Raw genomic sequence first — 17591 nt, forward strand, 5'->3', positions numbered from 1 at the left:
GGGTTGGGGTTGATTGGAATTTGGGGAGTGGGATTTGGGGTGGGGGTGGGATTTGGGGTCGAGGATTGGGGTGGGATTGGGATTTGGGATTGGGGGTGGGGATTTGGGGCTGGGGTCTGGGATTTGGGGTCTGAGATGGGAGAGCTGGGATTTGGGGTCGGAATTGGGGTGGGGGGCATTGGGGGGTGGGATTGGGGTCTGGGATGGGATTCGGGGTCGGAATTGGGGTGGGGGTCGGGATTGAGAGGAATTTGGGGAGTGGGATTTGGGGTGGGGGTCAGGATTTGGGATCTGAGATCTGGGGTGGGATTTGGGGTCTGAGATGGGAGAGCTGGGATTTGGGGTCGGAATTGGGGTGGGGGGGTGTTTTGGGTCCCCATCGAGGTGGTTTTGGGGCATTTGGGGGCATTTTGGGGTGTTTCGGGGTGTTTCAGTCCCCGTTGAGGTGGTTTTGGGGTGTTTTGGGGTGTTTCAGGGTGTTTTGGGTCTCCATCAAGGTGTTTTTGGGGGTGTTGTGGGGTGTTGTGAGGTTACGAGGTGTTTTTGGGGCATTTTGGGGTGCTGTGGGGTGTTTAGAGTCGTTTTGGGGCCCTTTTGGGGTATTTTGGGGTGTTTTGAGTCCTTTTCGAGGTGGTTTTGGGGTATTTTGGGGTGTTTCGAGGTGTTTCAGTGCCCTTTGAGGTGGTTTTGGGGCACTTTGGGGCCCCATCGAGGTGTTTTTGGGGTGTTTTGGGGTGTTTTGAGGTGTTGTGAGTCTTATTAAGGTGGTTTTGGGGTATTTTGGGGTGTTTTGGGGTGTCTGAGTCCCCTTTGAGGTGTTTATGGGGTGTTTTGGGGTGTTTTGGGTCCCCATCAAGGTGGGTTTGGAGCATTTTGGGGTATTTTGGGGCGTTTCGGGGTCTTTCAGTCCCCGTTGAGGTGGTTTTGGGGTATTTTGGGGTGTTTGGGGGCGTTTTGGGGTGTTTGAGTCTTTTCTGGGCAGTTTTGGGGTGTTTTGAGTCGTTTTTGAGGTGGTTTGGGGTATTTTGGGGTGTTTTGGGGTGTTTTGAATTGTTTCGAGCTGGTTTTGGGGTGTATGGAGGTGTTTTGGGTCCCCTTTCAGGTGGTTTTGGGGCATTTTGGGGTGTTTCGGGGTGTTTTGGGTCCCCATTGAGGTGTTTTTGGGGCATTTTGGGGTGCTGTGGGGTGTTTAGAGTCGTTTTGGGGCCCTTTTGGGGTACTTTGAGCTGTTGTGAGTCCTCCTCAAGGTGTTTTTGGGGCATTTTGGGGTGTTTTGAGGTGTTTCAGTGCCCTTTGAGGTGGTTTTGGGGCGCTTTGCGTCCCCATTGAGGTGTTTTTGGGGTGTTTTGGGGTGTTTGAGTCTTTTCAGGGCAGTTTTGGGGTGCTTTGAGGTGTTGTGGGTCCTTTTCAAAGTGCTTTTGGGGTATTTTGGGGTGTTTTGAGTCCTTTTCGAGGTGGTTTTGGGGTATTTTGGGGTATTTTGGGGTATTTTCAGGTGTTTTGGGGTGTTTGAGTCTTTTCAGGGCAGTTTTGGGGTGCTTTGAGGTGTTTTGGGTCCTTCTCAAAGTGCTTTTGGGGTATTTTGGGGTGTTTTGAGTCCTTTTTGAGGTGATTTTGGGCTGGTTTGGGGTGTTTGAGTCCTTTTTGAGGTGATTTTGGGCTGGTTTGGGGTGTTTGAGTCCTTTTTGAGGTGGTTTTGGGGTCTTTTGGGATGCTTTGGGGTGTTTGGAGTCGTTTTGAGGTGGTTTTGGGATGTTTGAAGGTGCTCTGAGTCCTCAGGGTGTTTTGGGGGCATTTTGCCATGTTCTGAGTCCATTTCGAGGTGGTTTTGGGGCATTTTGGGGTGTTTTGGGGTGTTTTGAGTGTTTTTGAAGTTGATTTTGGGGTATTTTGTGGTGTCTTGGGGTGTTTCAGTGCCCTTTGTGGTGGTTTTGGGGCGCTTTGCCTCCCCATTGAGGTGATTTTGGGGTATTTTGGGGTATTTTGGGGTGTTTTGAGTCCTTTTCGAGGAGGTTTTGGGGTGTTTTGGGGTGTTTTGAACCTTTTTCAAGGTGGTCTTGGGGTATTTTGGGGGTATTTCAGTCCCCATCGAGGTGATTTTGGGGTCTTTTGGGGTGTTTGGAGTCATTTTGAGGTGGTTTTGGGGTCTTTTGGGGTGTTGTGAGTTTTCCTCATGATGGTTTTGGGGTATTTTGGGGTGTTTTGAGTCTTTTTCATGGTGGTTTTTGGGGTATTTTGGGGTGTTTTGGGGTGTCTGAGTCCCCTTTGAGGTGTTTTTGGGGTGCTTTGAGGGGTTTTGGGTCCCCATCGAGGTGTTTTTGGGGTATTTTGGGGCGTTTTGGGGTGTTTGGAGTCGTTTTGAGGTGGTTTTGGGGTGTTTTGAGGTGCTCTGAGTCCTCGTGGTGGTTTTGGGGAGTTTTGGGGGCGTTTGTGTCCTTTTTGAGTTGATTTGGGGTGTTTGAGTCTTTTTTGAGGTGGTTTTGGGGTATTTTGGGGTGTTTTGGGGTGTTTTGAGGTGGTTTTGAGGTGGTTTTGGAGTATTTTGAGGTGTTGTGAGTCTTATTAAGGTGGTTTTGGGGTATTTTGGGGTGTTTTGGGGTGTCTGAGTCCCCTTTGAGGTGCTTATGGGGTGCTTTGAGGTGTTTTGGGTCCCCTTTCAGGTGGTTTTGGGGTATTTTGGGGTATTTTGGGGTGTTTTGGGTCCCCATCGAGGTGTTTTTGGGGTATTTTGGGGTGCTGTGGGGTGTTTAGAGACGTTTTGGGGCCCTTTTGGGGTACTTTCAGGTGTTTTGAGTCCTTTTCGAGGTGCTTTTGGGGTATTTTCAGGTGCTGTGGGGTGTCTGAGTCCCTTATTGAGGTGTTTTTCGGGTATTTTGGGGTATTTTGGGGTGTTTTGAGTTCTTTTCGAGGTGCTTTTGGGGTATTTTGTGCTGTCTTGCGGTGTTTCAGTGCCCATTGAGGTGGTTTCGTGTTGCTTTGGGGTGTTTTGGGTCCCCATCGAGGTGGTTTTAGGGTCTTTTGGGTTGTTTCGGGGTGTCTGAGTCCGCATTGAGGTGGTTTTGGGGTGTTGTGATTCCTTAAGGTGATTTGGGGCTGTTTTGGGGGCGCTGTGAGTCGTTTTTGAGGTGGTTTTGGGGTATTTTGGGGTGTTTTGGGGTGTTTTGAATTGTTTCGAGCTGGTTTTGGGGTGTATGGAGGTGTTTTGGGTCCCCTTTCAGGTGCTTTTGGGGCATTTTGGGGTGTTGTGCGTCCTTTTCGAGGTGGTTTTGGGGCATTTTGGGGTGTTTTGGGGTGTTTGAGTCTTTTCAGGGCAGTTTTGGGGTGCTTTGAGGTGTTGTGGGTCCTTCTCAAAGTGCTTTTGGGGTATTTTGGGGTGTTTTGAGTCCTTTTCCAGGTGGTTTTGGGGTATTTTGGGGGTATTTCAGTCCCCATTGAGGTGGTTTTGGGGTCTTTTAGGGTTTTTTGAGTTTTTTTGAGGCACTTCTGGGGCATTTTGAGGATTTTTGGGTCCTCCTCAGGGTGGTTTTGGGGCATTTTGGGCTGTTTTGGGGTGTTGTGAGTCCTTAAGGTGATTTGGGGCTGTTTTGGGGGTGCTGTGAGTCTGATTAAGGTGGGTTTGGGAGATTTTGGGGTGTTTTGGGGTGTTTTGAGTGTTTTTGAAGGTGATTTTGGGGTATTTTGGGGTGTCTTGGGGTGTTTTGATCCATTTTGAGGTGTTTTTGAGGTGTCTTGGGTTGTTTCAGTCCCCATTGAGGTGATTTTGGGGCATTTTGGGGTGTTTGGAGTCTTTTTCATGGTGGTTTTGGGGTATTTTGGGGTATTTTGGAGTGTCTGAGTCCATTTTGAGGTGTTTTTGGGGTGCTTTGAGGTGTTTTGGGTCCCCTTTCAGGTGGTTTTGGGGTGTTTTGGGGTGCTGTGTGTCTTTTCAGGGCAGTTTTGGGGCGCTTTGAGGTGTTTTGGGCCCCCATCGAGGTGATTTTGGGGTGTTTTGGGGTGTTTGGAGTCGTTTTGAGGTGGTGTTGGGGTGTTTTGAGGTGTTCTGAGTCCTCGTGGTGGTTTTGGGGAGTTTCGGGGTGGTTTGTGTCCTTTTTGAGTTGATTTGGGGTGTTTTGAGTCTTTTTTGAGGAGGTTTTGGGGTATTTTGGGGTGTTTTGGGGTGTTTGGAGTCGTTTTGAGGTGATTTTGGGGTGTTTTGAGGTGTTTTGGGTCCTCATTGAGGTGGTTTTGGGGTATTTTCAGGTGTTTTGGGGTGTTCTGAGTCCACTTTGAGGTGGTTTTGGAGTGCTTTAAGGTGTTTTGGGTCCCCATTCAGGTGATTTTGGGGTATTTTGGGGCGCTTTGAGGTGTTTTGGGTCCCCATCGAGGTGGTTTTGGGGTGTTTTGGGGTGTTTGAGTCCTTTTTGAGGTGCTTATGGGGTATTTTGGGGTGTTTTTGGGTGTCTGAGTCCCCTTTGAGGTGTTTTTGGGGTACTTTGGGGTGATTTTGGGGTGTTTGGAGTCGTTTTGAGGTGGTGTTGGGGTGTTTTGAGGTGTTCTGAGTCCTCGTGGTGGTTTTGGGGAGTTTCGGGGTGGTTTGTGTCCTTTTTGAGTTGATTTGGGGTGTTTTGAGTCTTTTTTGAGGAGGTTTTGGGGTATTTTGGGGGTGTTTTGAGGTGGTTTTGAGGTGATTTTGGGGTATTTTCAGGTGTTTTGGGTCCTTATTGAGGTGGTTTTGGGGTATTTTGGGGTGTTTTGGGGTGTCTGATTCCCCATTGAGGTGTTTTTGGGGTGCTTTGAGGTGTTTTGGGTCCCCATCGAGGTGATTTTGGGGTGTTTTGGGGTGTTGTGAGTCCTCCTCAAGGTGCTTATGGGGTGTTTTGGGGGTGTTTGAGTCCTTTTTGAGGTGTTTTTGGGGTGCTTTGAGGTGTTTTGGGTCCCCATCGAGGTGATTTTGGGGTGTTTTGGGGTGTTTGGAGTCGTTTGAGGTGGTGTTGGGGTGTTTTGAGGTGTTCTGAGTCCTCGTGGTGGTTTTGGGGAGTTTTGGGGTGGTTTGTGTCCTTTTTGAGTTGATTTGGGGTGTTTTGAGTCTTTTTTGAGGAGGTTTTGGGGTATTTGGGGGTGTTTTGGGGTGTTTGGAGTCGTTTTGAGGTGGTTTTGGGGTGTTTTGAGGTGTTTTGGGTCCTCATTGAGGTGGTTTTGGGGTATTTTCAGGTGTTTTGGGGTGTTGTGAGTCCACTTTGAGGTGGTTTTGGGGTGCTTTAAGGTGTTTTGGGTCCCCATTCAGGTGATTTTGGGGTATTTTGGGGTGTTGTGAGTCCTCCTCAAGGTGCTTATGGGGTGTTTTGGGGTGTCTGAGTCCCCTTCGAGGTGTTTTTGGGGCATTTTGGGGTGTTTTGGGTCCTCATTGAGGTGGCTTTCTGTTATTTTGGGGTGTTTGAGTCCTTTTTGAGGAGGTTTTGGGGTGCTTTGAAGTGTTTTGGGTCCCCATCGAGGTGATTTTGGGGTGTTGGAGTCCCCTTTGTGGTGACTTTGTATTATTTTGGGGTGTTTGATTCCTTTTTGAGGAGGTTTTGGGGTGTTTTGAGGTGTTTTGTGTCCTCATTGAGGTGGTGTTGGGGGATTTTGGGGTATTTTGGGGTGTTTTGATTCCTTAAGGTGATTTGGGGCTGTTTTAGGGGTGCTTTGAGTCCTTTTCAAGGTGGTTTTGGGGTGTTTTGGGGTGTTTTGATTCATTTCAAGGTGTTTTTGGGGTGCTTTGGGGTGTTTTGAGTCCTCCTTGTGGTGATTTTGGGGTGTTTTGAGGTGTTTGAGTCTTTTTCAAGGTGGTTTTGGGGTATTTTCAGGTGTTTTGGGGTGTTCTGAGTCGTTTTTGAGGTGGTTTTGGGGTATTTTGGGGTGTTTTGGGGTGTTTGGAGTCGTTTTGAGGTGGTTTTGGGGTGTTTTGAGGTGTTTTGGGTCCCCATTGAGGAGGTTTTGGGGTATTTTGGGGTGTTTTGATTCCTTAAGGTGATTTGGGGCTGTTTTGGGGGTGTTTTGAGTCTTTTTCAAGGTGGTTTTGGGGTGTTTGGAGTCATTTTGAGGTGGTTTTGGGGTGTTCTGGGTCCTCATTGAGGTGGCTTTGTGTTATTTTGGGGTGTTTGAGTCCTTTTTGAGGAGGTTTTGGGGTGTTTTGAGGTGTTTTGGGTCCTCATTGAGGTGGTTTTTGGGTGTTTTGGGGTGTTGTGAGTCTTTTTCAAGGTGGTTATGGGGTGATTAGGGGCATTTTGGGGTTCTTTGGGGTGTTTTGATTCGTTTCAAGGCATTTTTGGGGTGTTTTGGGGGTGTTTTGAGTCCTCATTGAGGTGCTTTTGGGGTATTTTGAGGTGATTTGGCGTGTTTGAGTCCCCTTTGAGGTGCTTATGGGGTGTTTTGAGGTGTTTTGGGTCCCCATCGAGGTGATTTTGGGGTGTTTTGGGGTGTTTTGATTCATTTCAAGGCATTTTTGTGGTGCTTTGAGGTGTTTTGAGTTCTCCTTGTGGTGATTTTGGGGTATTTTGGGGTGTTTTGGGGTGTCTGAGTCCCCTTTGAGGTGTTTTTGGGGTGCTCTGAGGTGTTTTGGGTCCCCATCGAGGTAATTTTGGGGTATTTTGGGGTGTTTTGAGTCTTTTCCAGGTGCTTTTGGGGTATTTTGGGGGTATTTCAGTCCCCTTCGAGGTGTTTTGGGGTCTTTTGAGGTGTTTTGAGTTGTTTTGAGGTGTTTTGGGGTCTTTTGAGTGGTTTCAGGGTGTTTTTGGGGCGTTTTGAGGTGTTCCGAATCCTCCTCAAGGCGGTTTTGGGGTATTTGGGGGTGATTTGGGGTGTTTTCAATCTGCGCAGAGATGATTTGGGGGTATTTGGGGTTTGTTTTGAGTCCATATTGGGGCGTTTTGGGGTGCTTTCAATCCATTTGGGGGGTCTGGATTCGCTGCCATGGTTTTGGGGTGTTTTGGGGGTATTTTGGAGTCTTTTGGGGTGTTTTGAGTCTTTTTCGAGGTGGTTTTGGGGTATTTTGGGGTGTTTTGGGGTGTTTTGAATTGTTTCCAGCTGGTTTTGGGGTGCATTGAGGTGTCTTGGGTCCCCATTGAGGTGGTTTTGGGGTGTTGTGAGTCCTCCTCAAGGTGGTTTTGGGGTATTTTGGGGTGTTTTGGGGGTGTTTCAGTCCCCTTTGAGCTGTTTTTGGGGTGTTTTGGGGTGTTTTGAGTCCTTTTCAAGCTGATTTTGGGCTGTTTTGGGGTGTTTTGCTTCGTTTCAAGGTGTTTTTGTGGTGCTTTGGGGTGTTTTGAGTCCTCCTTGTGGTGGTTTTGGGGTATTTTGGGGTGTTTTGGGGCATTTTGGGGTGTTTTGGGGTGTTTGAGTCTTTTCAGGGCAGTTTTGGGGTGCTTTGAGGTGTTTTGGGTCCTTCTCAAAGTGCTTTTGGGGTATTTTGGGGTGTTTGGAGTCTTTTTCATGGTGGTTTTGGGGTATTTTGGGGTATTTTGGGGTGTCTGAGTCCATTTTGAGGTGTTTTTGGGGTGCTTTGAGGTGTTTTGGGTCCCCATCGAGGTAATTTTGGGGTATTTTGGGGTGTTTTGAGTCCTTTTCGAGGTGGTTTTGGGGTATTTTGGGGGTATTTCAGTCCCCATCGAGGTGGTTTTGGGGTCTTTTGGGTTATTTTGGGGTGTTTGGAGTCGTTTTGAGGTGATTTTGGGGTATTTTGGGGGTATTTTGGGGTGTTCTGGGTCATTTTGAGGTGGTTTTGGGGTCTTTTGGGGGTGTTTTGAGTTGTTTTGAGGCCCTTCTGGGGCATTTTGAGGTGTTGTGGGTCCTCCTCAGGGTGGTTTTGGGGCATTTTGGGGTGTTTTGAGATGTTTTTGGGGTGTTGTGAGTCTTATTAAGGTGGTTTTGGGAGATTTTGGGGTGTTTTGAGTCTTTTTGAAGGTGATTTTGGGGTATTTTGGGGTGTCTTGGGTTGTTTCAGTCCCCATTGAGGTGATTTTGGGGCATTTTGGGGTGTTTGGAGTCTTTTTCATGGTGGTTTTGGGGTATTTTGGGGTGTTTTGGGGTGTCTGAGTCCCCTTTGAGGTGTTTTTGGGGTGCTTTGAGGTGTTTTGGGTCCCCATCGAGGTAATTTTGGGGTATTTTGGGGGTGTTTTGAGTCCTTTTCCAGGTGGTTTTGGGGTATTTTGGGGGTATTTCAGTCCCCATCGAGGTGATTTTGGGGTCTTTTGGGGTGTTTTGAGTTGTTTTGAGGCCCTTCTGGGGCATTTTGAGGTGTTGTGGGTCCTCCTCCATGTGGTTTTGGGGCATTTTGGGCTGTTTTGGGGTGTTGTGAGTCCTTAAGGTGATTTGGGGCTGTTTTGGGGGTGCTGTGAGTCTTATTAAGGTGGGTTTGGGAGATTTTGGGGTGTTCTGGGGTGTTTTGAGTCTTTTTGAAGTCGATTTTGGGGTATGTTGGGCTATTTTGGGGTGTCTTGGGTTGTTTCAGTCTCTATTGAGGTGTTTTGGGGTGTCTTGGGTTGTTTCAGTCCCCATTGAGGTGGTTTTGGGGTATTTTCAGCTGTTTTGGGGTGTTCTCAGTCCACTTTGAGGTGGTTTTGGGGTGTTTTGGGGTGTTTTGGGGTGTTTGAGTCCCCTTTGTGGTGGCTTTGTGTTATTTTGGGGTGTTTGAGACCTTTTTGAGGAGGTTTTGGGGTGTTTTGAGGTGTTTTGGGTCCTCATTGAGGTGGTGTTGGGGGATTTTGGGGTATTTTGGGGTGTTTTGGGGTGTCTGAGTCCCCTTTGAGGTGTTTTTGAGGTGCTTTGAGGTGTTTTGAGTCCCCATCGAGGTGGTTTTGGGGCATTTTGAGGTGTTTTGGGTCCTCCTCAGGGTGGTTATGGGGCATTTTGGGGTATTTTGGGACATTTTGGGGTGTTGTGAGTCCTTAAGGTGATTTGGGGCTGTTTTGGGGGTGCTGTGAGTCTTGTTAAGGTGGGTTTGGGAGATTTTGGGGTGTTGTGAGTGTTTTTGAAGGTGATTTTGGGGTATTTTGGGGTGTCTTGGGGTGTTTTGATCCATTTTGAGGTGTTTTTGAGGTGTCTTGGGTTGTTTCAGTCCCCATTGAGGTGATTTTGGGGCATTTTGGGGTGTTTGGAGTCTTTTTCATGGTGGTTTTGGGGTATTTTGGGGTATTTTGGGGTGTCTGAGTCCATTTTGAGGTGTTTTTGGGGTGCTTTGAGGTGTTTTGGGTCCCCTTTCAGGTGGTTTTGGGGTGTTTTGGGGTGCTGTGTGTCTTTTCAGGGCAGTTTTGGGGTGCTTTGAGGTGTTGTGGGTCCTTTTCAAAGTGGTTTTGGGGTATTTTGGGGTGTTTTGGGGTGTCTGAGTCCCCTTTGTTGTGCTTATGGGGCGCTTTGAGGTGTTTTGGGTCCCCATCGAGGTGATTTTGGGGTGTTTTGGGGTGTTTGAGTCCTTTTTGAAGAGTTTTTGGGGTATTTTGGGGTGCTGTGTGCTGTTTGGAGTCGTTTTGAGGTGATTTTGGAGTGTTTTGGGGGTATTTTGGGGTGTTCTGGGTCATTTTGAGGTGATTTTGGGGTCTTTTGAGGTGTTTTGAGTTGTTTTGAGGTGTTTTGGGGTCTTTTGAGTGGTTTCAGGGTGTTTTTGGGGCGTTTTGAGGTGTTCCGAATCCTCCTCAAGGCGGTTTTGGGGTATTTGGGGGTGATTTGGGGTGTTTTCAATCTGCGCAGAGATGATTTGGGGGTATTTGGGGTTTGTTTTGAGTCCATATTGGGGCGTTTTGGGGTGCTTTCAATCCATTTGGGGGGTCTGGATTCGCTGCCGTGGTTTTGGGGTGTTTTGGGGGTATTTTGGAGTCTTTTGGGGTGTTTTGAGTCTTTTTCGAGGTGGTTTTGGGGTATTTTGGGGTGTTTTGGGGTGTTTTGAATTGTTTCCAGCTGGTTTTGGGGTGCATTGAGGTGTCTTGGGTCCCCATTGAGGTGGTTTTGGGGTGTTGTGAGTCCTCCTCAAGGTGGTTTTGGGGTATTTTGGGGTGTTTTGGGGGTGTTTCAGTCCCCTTTGAGCTGTTTTTGGGGTGTTTTGGGGTGTTTTGAGTCCTTTTCAAGCTGATTTTGGGCTGTTTTGGGGTGTTTTGCTTCGTTTCAAGGTGTTTTTGTGGTGCTTTGGGGTGTTTTGAGTCCTCCTTGTGGTGGTTTTGGGGTATTTTGGGGTGTTTTGGGGCATTTTGGGGTGTTTTGGGGTGTTTGAGTCTTTTCAGGGCAGTTTTGGGGTGCTTTGAGGTGTTTTGGGTCCTTCTCAAAGTGCTTTTGGGGTATTTTGGGGTGTTTGGAGTCTTTTTCATGGTGGTTTTGGGGTATTTTGGGGTATTTTGGGGTGTCTGAGTCCATTTTGAGGTGTTTTTGGGGTGCTTTGAGGTGTTTTGGGTCCCCATCGAGGTAATTTTGGGGTATTTTGGGGTGTTTTGAGTCCTTTTCGAGGTGGTTTTGGGGTATTTTGGGGGTATTTCAGTCCCCATCGAGGTGGTTTTGGGGTCTTTTGGGTTATTTTGGGGTGTTTGGAGTCGTTTTGAGGTGATTTTGGGGTATTTTGGGGGTATTTTGGGGTGTTCTGGGTCATTTTGAGGTGGTTTTGGGGTCTTTTGGGGGTGTTTTGAGTTGTTTTGAGGCCCTTCTGGGGCATTTTGAGGTGTTGTGGGTCCTCCTCAGGGTGGTTTTGGGGCATTTTGGGGTGTTTTGAGATGTTTTTGGGGTGTTGTGAGTCTTATTAAGGTGGTTTTGGGAGATTTTGGGGTGTTTTGAGTCTTTTTGAAGGTGATTTTGGGGTATTTTGGGGTGTCTTGGGTTGTTTCAGTCCCCATTGAGGTGATTTTGGGGCATTTTGGGGTGTTTGGAGTCTTTTTCATGGTGGTTTTGGGGTATTTTGGGGTATTTTGGAGTGTCTGAGTCCATTTTGAGGTGTTTTTGGGGTGCTTTGAGGTGTTTTGGGTCCCCATCGAGGTAATTTTGGGGTATTTTGGGGGTGTTTTGAGTCCTTTTCCAGGTGGTTTTGGGGTATTTTGGGGGTATTTCAGTCCCCATCGAGGTGATTTTGGGGTCTTTTGGGGTGTTTTGAGTTGTTTTGAGGCCCTTCTGGGGCATTTTGAGGTGTTGTGGGTCCTCCTCCATGTGGTTTTGGGGCATTTTGGGCTGTTTTGGGGTGTTGTGAGTCCTTAAGGTGATTTGGGGCTGTTTTGGGGGTGCTGTGAGTCTTATTAAGGTGGGTTTGGGAGATTTTGGGGTGTTCTGGGGTGTTTTGAGTCTTTTTGAAGTCGATTTTGGGGTATGTTGGGCTATTTTGGGGTGTCTTGGGTTGTTTCAGTCTCTATTGAGGTGTTTTGGGGTGTCTTGGGTTGTTTCAGTCCCCATTGAGGTGGTTTTGGGGTATTTTCAGCTGTTTTGGGGTGTTCTCAGTCCACTTTGAGGTGGTTTTGGGGTGTTTTGGGGTGTTTTGGGGTGTTTGAGTCCCCTTTGTGGTGGCTTTGTGTTATTTTGGGGTGTTTGAGACCTTTTTGAGGAGGTTTTGGGGTGTTTTGAGGTGTTTTGGGTCCTCATTGAGGTGGTGTTGGGGGATTTTGGGGTATTTTTGGGGTGTTTTGGGGTGTCTGAGTCCCCTTTGAGGTGTTTTTGAGGTGCTTTGAGGTGTTTTGAGTCCCCATCGAGGTGGTTTTGGGGCATTTTGAGGTGTTTTGGGTCCTCCTCAGGGTGGTTATGGGGCATTTTGGGGTATTTTGGGACATTTTGGGGTGTTGTGAGTCCTTAAGGTGATTTGGGGCTGTTTTGGGGGTGCTGTGAGTCTTGTTAAGGTGGGTTTGGGAGATTTTGGGGTGTTGTGAGTGTTTTTGAAGGTGATTTTGGGGTATTTTGGGGTGTCTTGGGGTGTTTTGATCCATTTTGAGGTGTTTTTGAGGTGTCTTGGGTTGTTTCAGTCCCCATTGAGGTGATTTTGGGGCATTTTGGGGTGTTTGGAGTCTTTTTCATGGTGGTTTTGGGGTATTTTGGGGTATTTTGGGGTGTCTGAGTCCATTTTGAGGTGTTTTTGGGGTGCTTTGAGGTGTTTTGGGTCCCCTTTCAGGTGGTTTTGGGGTGTTTTGGGGTGCTGTGTGTCTTTTCAGGGCAGTTTTGGGGTGCTTTGAGGTGTTGTGGGTCCTTTTCAAAGTGGTTTTGGGGTATTTTGGGGTGTTTTGGGGTGTCTGAGTCCCCTTTGTTGTGCTTATGGGGCGCTTTGAGGTGTTTTGGGTCCCCATCGAGGTGATTTTGGGGTGTTTTGGGGTGTTTGAGTCCTTTTTGAAGAGTTTTTGGGGTATTTTGGGGTGCTGTGTGCTGTTTGGAGTCGTTTTGAGGTGATTTTGGAGTGTTTTGGGGGTATTTTGGGGTGTTCTGGGTCATTTTGAGGTGATTTTGGGGTCTTTTGAGGTGTTTTGAGTTGTTTTGAGGTGTTTTGGGGTCTTTTGAGTGGTTTCAGGGTGTTTTTGGGGCGTTTTGAGGTGTTCCGAATCCTCCTCAAGGCGGTTTTGGGGTATTTGGGGGTGATTTGGGGTGTTTTCAATCTGCGCAGAGATGATTTGGGGGTATTTGGGGTTTGTTTTGAGTCCATATTGGGGCGTTTTGGGGTGCTTTCAATCCATTTGGGGGGTCTGGATTCGCTGCCGTGGTTTTGGGGTGTTTTGGGGGTATTTTGGAGTCTTTTGGGGTGTTTTGAGTCTTTTTCGAGGTGGTTTTGGGGTATTTTGGGGTGTTTTGGGGTGTTTTGAATTGTTTCCAGCTGGTTTTGGGGTGCATTGAGGTGTCTTGGGTCCCCATTGAGGTGGTTTTGGGGTGTTGTGAGTCCTCCTCAAGGTGGTTTTGGGGTATTTTGGGGTGTTTTGGGGGTGTTTCAGTCCCCTTTGAGCTGTTTTTGGGGTGTTTTGGGGTGTTTTGAGTCCTTTTCAAGCTGATTTTGGGCTGTTTTGGGGTGTTTTGCTTCGTTTCAAGGTGTTTTTGTGGTGCTTTGGGGTGTTTTGAGTCCTCCTTGTGGTGGTTTTGGGGTATTTTGGGGTGTTTTGGGGCATTTTGGGGTGTTTTGGGGTGTTTGAGTCTTTTCAGGGCAGTTTTGGGGTGCTTTGAGGTGTTTTGGGTCCTTCTCAAAGTGCTTTTGGGGTATTTTGGGGTGTTTGGAGTCTTTTTCATGGTGGTTTTGGGGTATTTTGGGGTATTTTGGGGTGTCTGAGTCCATTTTGAGGTGTTTTTGGGGTGCTTTGAGGTGTTTTGGGTCCCCATCGAGGTAATTTTGGGGTATTTTGGGGTGTTTTGAGTCCTTTTCGAGGTGGTTTTGGGGTATTTTGGGGGTATTTCAGTCCCCATCGAGGTGGTTTTGGGGTCTTTTGGGTTATTTTGGGGTGTTTGGAGTCGTTTTGAGGTGATTTTGGGGTATTTTGGGGGTATTTTGGGGTGTTCTGGGTCATTTTGAGGTGGTTTTGGGGTCTTTTGGGGGTGTTTTGAGTTGTTTTGAGGCCCTTCTGGGGCATTTTGAGGTGTTGTGGGTCCTCCTCAGGGTGGTTTTGGGGCATTTTGGGGTGTTTTGAGATGTTTTTGGGGTGTTGTGAGTCTTATTAAGGTGGTTTTTGGGAGATTTTGGGGTGTTTTGAGTCTTTTTGAAGGTGATTTTGGGGTATTTTGGGGTGTCTTGGGTTGTTTCAGTCCCCATTGAGGTGATTTTGGGGCATTTTGGGGTGTTTGGAGTCTTTTTCATGGTGGTTTTGGGGTATTTTGGGGTATTTTGGAGTGTCTGAGTCCATTTTGAGGTGTTTTTGGGGTGCTTTGAGGTGTTTTGGGTCCCCATCGAGGTAATTTTGGGGTATTTTGGGGGTGTTTTGAGTCCTTTTCCAGGTGGTTTTGGGGTATTTTGGGGGTATTTCAGTCCCCATCGAGGTGATTTTGGGGTCTTTTGGGGTGTTTTGAGTTGTTTTGAGGCCCTTCTGGGGCATTTTGAGGTGTTGTGGGTCCTCCTCCATGTGGTTTTGGGGCATTTTGGGCTGTTTTGGGGTGTTGTGAGTCCTTAAGGTGATTTGGGGCTGTTTTGGGGGTGCTGTGAGTCTTATTAAGGTGGGTTTGGGAGATTTTGGGGTGTTCTGGGGTGTTTTGAGTCTTTTTGAAGTCGATTTTGGGGTATGTTGGGCTATTTTGGGGTGTCTTGGGTTGTTTCAGTCTCTATTGAGGTGTTTTGGGGTGTCTTGGGTTGTTTCAGTCCCCATTGAGGTGGTTTTGGGGTATTTTCAGCTGTTTTGGGGTGTTCTCAGTCCACTTTGAGGTGGTTTTGGGGTGTTTTGGGGTGTTTTGGGGTGTTTGAGTCCCCTTTGTGGTGGCTTTGTGTTATTTTGGGGTGTTTGAGACCTTTTTGAGGAGGTTTTGGGGTGTTTTGAGGTGTTTTGGGTCCTCATTGAGGTGGTGTTGGGGGATTTTGGGGTATTTTGGGGTGTTTTGGGGTGTCTGAGTCCCCTTTGAGGTGTTTTTGAGGTGCTTTGAGGTGTTTTGAGTCCCCATCGAGGTGGTTTTGGGGCATTTTGAGGTGTTTTGGGTCCTCCTCAGGGTGGTTATGGGGCATTTTGGGGTATTTTGGGACATTTTGGGGTGTTGTGAGTCCTTAAGGTGATTTGGGGCTGTTTTGGGGGTGCTGTGAGTCTTGTTAAGGTGGGTTTGGGAGATTTTGGGGTGTTGTGAGTGTTTTTGAAGGTGATTTTGGGGTATTTTGGGGTGTCTTGGGGTGTTTTGATCCATTTTGAGGTGTTTTTGAGGTGTCTTGGGTTGTTTCAGTCCCCATTGAGGTGATTTTGGGGCATTTTGGGGTGTTTGGAGTCTTTTTCATGGTGGTTTTGGGGTATTTTGGGGTATTTTGGGGTGTCTGAGTCCATTTTGAGGTGTTTTTGGGGTGCTTTGAGGTGTTTTGGGTCCCCTTTCAGGTGGTTTTGGGGTGTTTTGGGGTGCTGTGTGTCTTTTCAGGGCAGTTTTGGGGTGCTTTGAGGTGTTGTGGGTCCTTTTCAAAGTGGTTTTGGGGTATTTTGGGGTGTTTTGGGGTGTCTGAGTCCCCTTTGTTGTGCTTATGGGGCGCTTTGAGGTGTTTTGGGTCCCCATCGAGGTGATTTTGGGGTGTTTTGGGGTGTTTGAGTCCTTTTTGAAGAGTTTTTGGGGTATTTTGGGGTGCTGTGTGCTGTTTGGAGTCGTTTTGAGGTGATTTTGGAGTGTTTTGGGGGTATTTTGGGGTGTTCTGGGTCATTTTGAGGTGATTTTGGGGTCTTTTGAGGTGTTTTGAGTTGTTTTGAGGTGTTTTGGGGTCTTTTGAGTGGTTTCAGGGTGTTTTTGGGGCGTTTTGAGGTGTTCCGAATCCTCCTCAAGGCGGTTTTGGGGTATTTGGGGGTGATTTGGGGTGTTTTCAATCTGCGCAGAGATGATTTGGGGGTATTTGGGGTTTGTTTTGAGTCCATATTGGGGCGTTTTGGGGTGCTTTCAATCCATTTGGGGGGTCTGGATTCGCTGCCGTGGTTTTGGGGTGTTTTGGGGGTATTTTGGAGTCTTTTGGGGTGTTTTGAGTCTTTTTCGAGGTGGTTTTGGGGTATTTTGGGGTGTTTTGGGGTGTTTTGAATTGTTTCCAGCTGGTTTTGGGTGCATTGAGGTGTCTTGGGTCCCCCATTGAGGTGGTTTTGGGGTGTTGTGAGTCCTCCTCAAGGTGGTTTTGGGGTATTTTGGGGTGTTTTGGGGGTGTTTCAGTCCCCTTTGAGCTGTTTTTGGGGTGTTTTGGGGTGTTTTGAGTCCTTTTCAAGCTGATTTTGGGCTGTTTTGGGGTGTTTTGCTTCGTTTCAAGGTGTTTTTGTGGTGCTTTGGGGTGTTTTGAGTCCTCCTTGTGGTGGTTTTGGGGTATTTTGGGGTGTTTTGGGGCATTTTGGGGTGTTTTTGGGGTGTTTGAGTCTTTTCAGGGCAGTTTTGGGGTGCTTTGAGGTGTTTTTGGGTCCTTCTCAAAGTGCTTTTGGGGTATTTTGGGGGTGTTTGGAGTCTTTTTCATGGTGGTTTTGGGGTATTTTTGGGGTATTTTGGGGTGTCTGAGTCCATTTTGAGGTGTTTTTGGGGTGCTTTGAGGTGTTTTGGGTCCCCATCGAGGTAATTTTGGGGTATTTTGGGGTGTTTTGAGTCCTTTTCGAGGTGGTTTTGGGGTATTTTGGGGGTATTTCAGTCCCCATCGAGGTGGTTTTGGGGTCTTTTGGGTTATTTTGGGGTGTTTGGAGTCGTTTTGAGGTGATTTTGGGGTATTTTGGGGGTATTTTGGGGTGTTCTGGGTCATTTTGAGGTGGTTTTGGGGTCTTTTGGGGGTGTTTTGAGTTGTTTTGAGGCCCTTCTGGGGCATTTTGAGGTGTTGTGGGTCCTCCTCAGGGTGGTTTTGGGGCATTTTGGGGTGTTTTGAGATGTTTTTGGGGTGTTGTGAGTCTTATTAAGGTGGTTTTGGGAGATTTTGGGGTGTTTTGAGTCTTTTTGAAGGTGATTTTGGGGTATTTTGGGGTGTCTTGGGTTGTTTCAGTCCCCATTGAGGTGATTTTGGGGCATTTTGGGGTGTTTGGAGTCTTTTTCATGGTGGTTTTGGGTATTTTGGGGTATTTTGGAGTGTCTGAGTCCATTTTGAGGTGTTTTTGGGGTGCTTTGAGGTGTTTTGGGTCCCCATCGAGGTAATTTTGGGGTATTTTGGGGGTGTTTTGAGTCCTTTTCCAGGTGGTTTTGGGGTATTTTGGGGGTATTTCAGTCCCCATCGAGGTGATTTTGGGGTCTTTTGGGGTGTTTTGAGTTGTTTTGAGGCCCTTCTGGGGCATTTTGAGGTGTTGTGGGTCCTCCTCCATGTGGTTTTGGGGCATTTTGGGCTGTTTTGGGGTGTTGTGAGTCCTTAGGTGATTTGGGGCTGTTTTGGGGGTGCTGTGAGTCTTATTAAGGTGGTTTGGGAGATTTTGGGGTGTTCTGGGGTGTTTTGAGTCTTTTTGAAGTCGATTTTGGGGTATGTTGGGCTATTTTGGGGTGTCCTTGGGTTGTTTCAGGTCTCTATTGAGGTGTTTTGGGGTGTCTTGGGTTGTTTCAGTCCCATTGAGGTGGTTTTGGGGTATTTTTCAGCTGTTTTGGGGTGTTCTCAGTCCACTTTGAGGTGGTTTTGGGTGTTTTGGGGTGTTTTGGGGTGTTTGAGTCCCCTTTGTGGTGGCTTTGTGTTATTTTGGGGTGTTTGAGACCTTTTTGAGGAGGTTTTGGGGTGTTTTGAGGTGTTTTGGGTCCTCATTGAGGTGGTGTTGGGGGATTTTGGGGTATTTTGGGGTGTTTTGGGGTGTCTGAGTCCCCTTTGAGGTGTTTTTGAGGTGCTTTGAGGTGTTTTGAGTCCCCCATCGAGGTGGTTTTGGGGCATTTTGAGGTGTTTTGGGTCCTCCTCAGGGTGGTTATGGGGCATTTTGGGGTATTTTGGGACATTTTGGGGTGTTGTGAGTCCTTAAGGTGATTTGGGGCTGTTTTGGGGGTGCTGTGAGTCTTGTTAAGGTGGGTTTGGGAGATTTTGGGGTGTTGTGAGTGTTTTTGAAGGTGATTTTGGGGTA

The 17591-nt window shown here is 47.6% G+C and overlaps 1 protein-coding gene and 1 long non-coding RNA gene across 7 annotated transcripts; one reads left to right on the forward strand and one right to left on the reverse strand.

Annotated features, from left to right (window-relative positions):
- Positions 1-572: 572 nt before the first annotated feature.
- Positions 573-14174, reverse strand: LOC125687792 (uncharacterized; the record flags this gene model as incomplete). The annotated part of the gene is made up of 2 exons (XM_048933055.1): positions 573-1283; positions 13680-14174. Coding segments are annotated over 2 exons (1206 nt in total), but the record flags the coding sequence as incomplete, so codon positions are not given.
- LOC125687791 (uncharacterized) lies at positions 1615-13599 on the forward strand. Of its 6 annotated transcripts, XR_007374401.1 has the most exons (5): positions 2630-4312; positions 4799-5634; positions 5986-7497; positions 8059-11539; positions 11623-13599. It is a non-coding gene; the product is annotated as an uncharacterized LOC125687791 (long non-coding RNA). The 6 variants fall into 6 exon arrangements; XR_007374405.1 differs by lacking the exons at positions 2630-4312; positions 4799-5634 and adding an exon at positions 1615-2030 and having other exon boundaries at positions 6154-7497; XR_007374400.1 differs by having other exon boundaries at positions 2629-4312; positions 4799-7497.
- Positions 14175-17591: the final 3417 nt, after the last annotated feature.

Source organism: Lagopus muta, unplaced genomic scaffold (assembly GCF_023343835.1).
Source record: "Lagopus muta isolate bLagMut1 unplaced genomic scaffold, bLagMut1 primary scaffold_217, whole genome shotgun sequence".
In the NCBI taxonomy this organism is placed as follows: Eukaryota; Metazoa; Chordata; class Aves; order Galliformes; family Phasianidae; genus Lagopus; species Lagopus muta.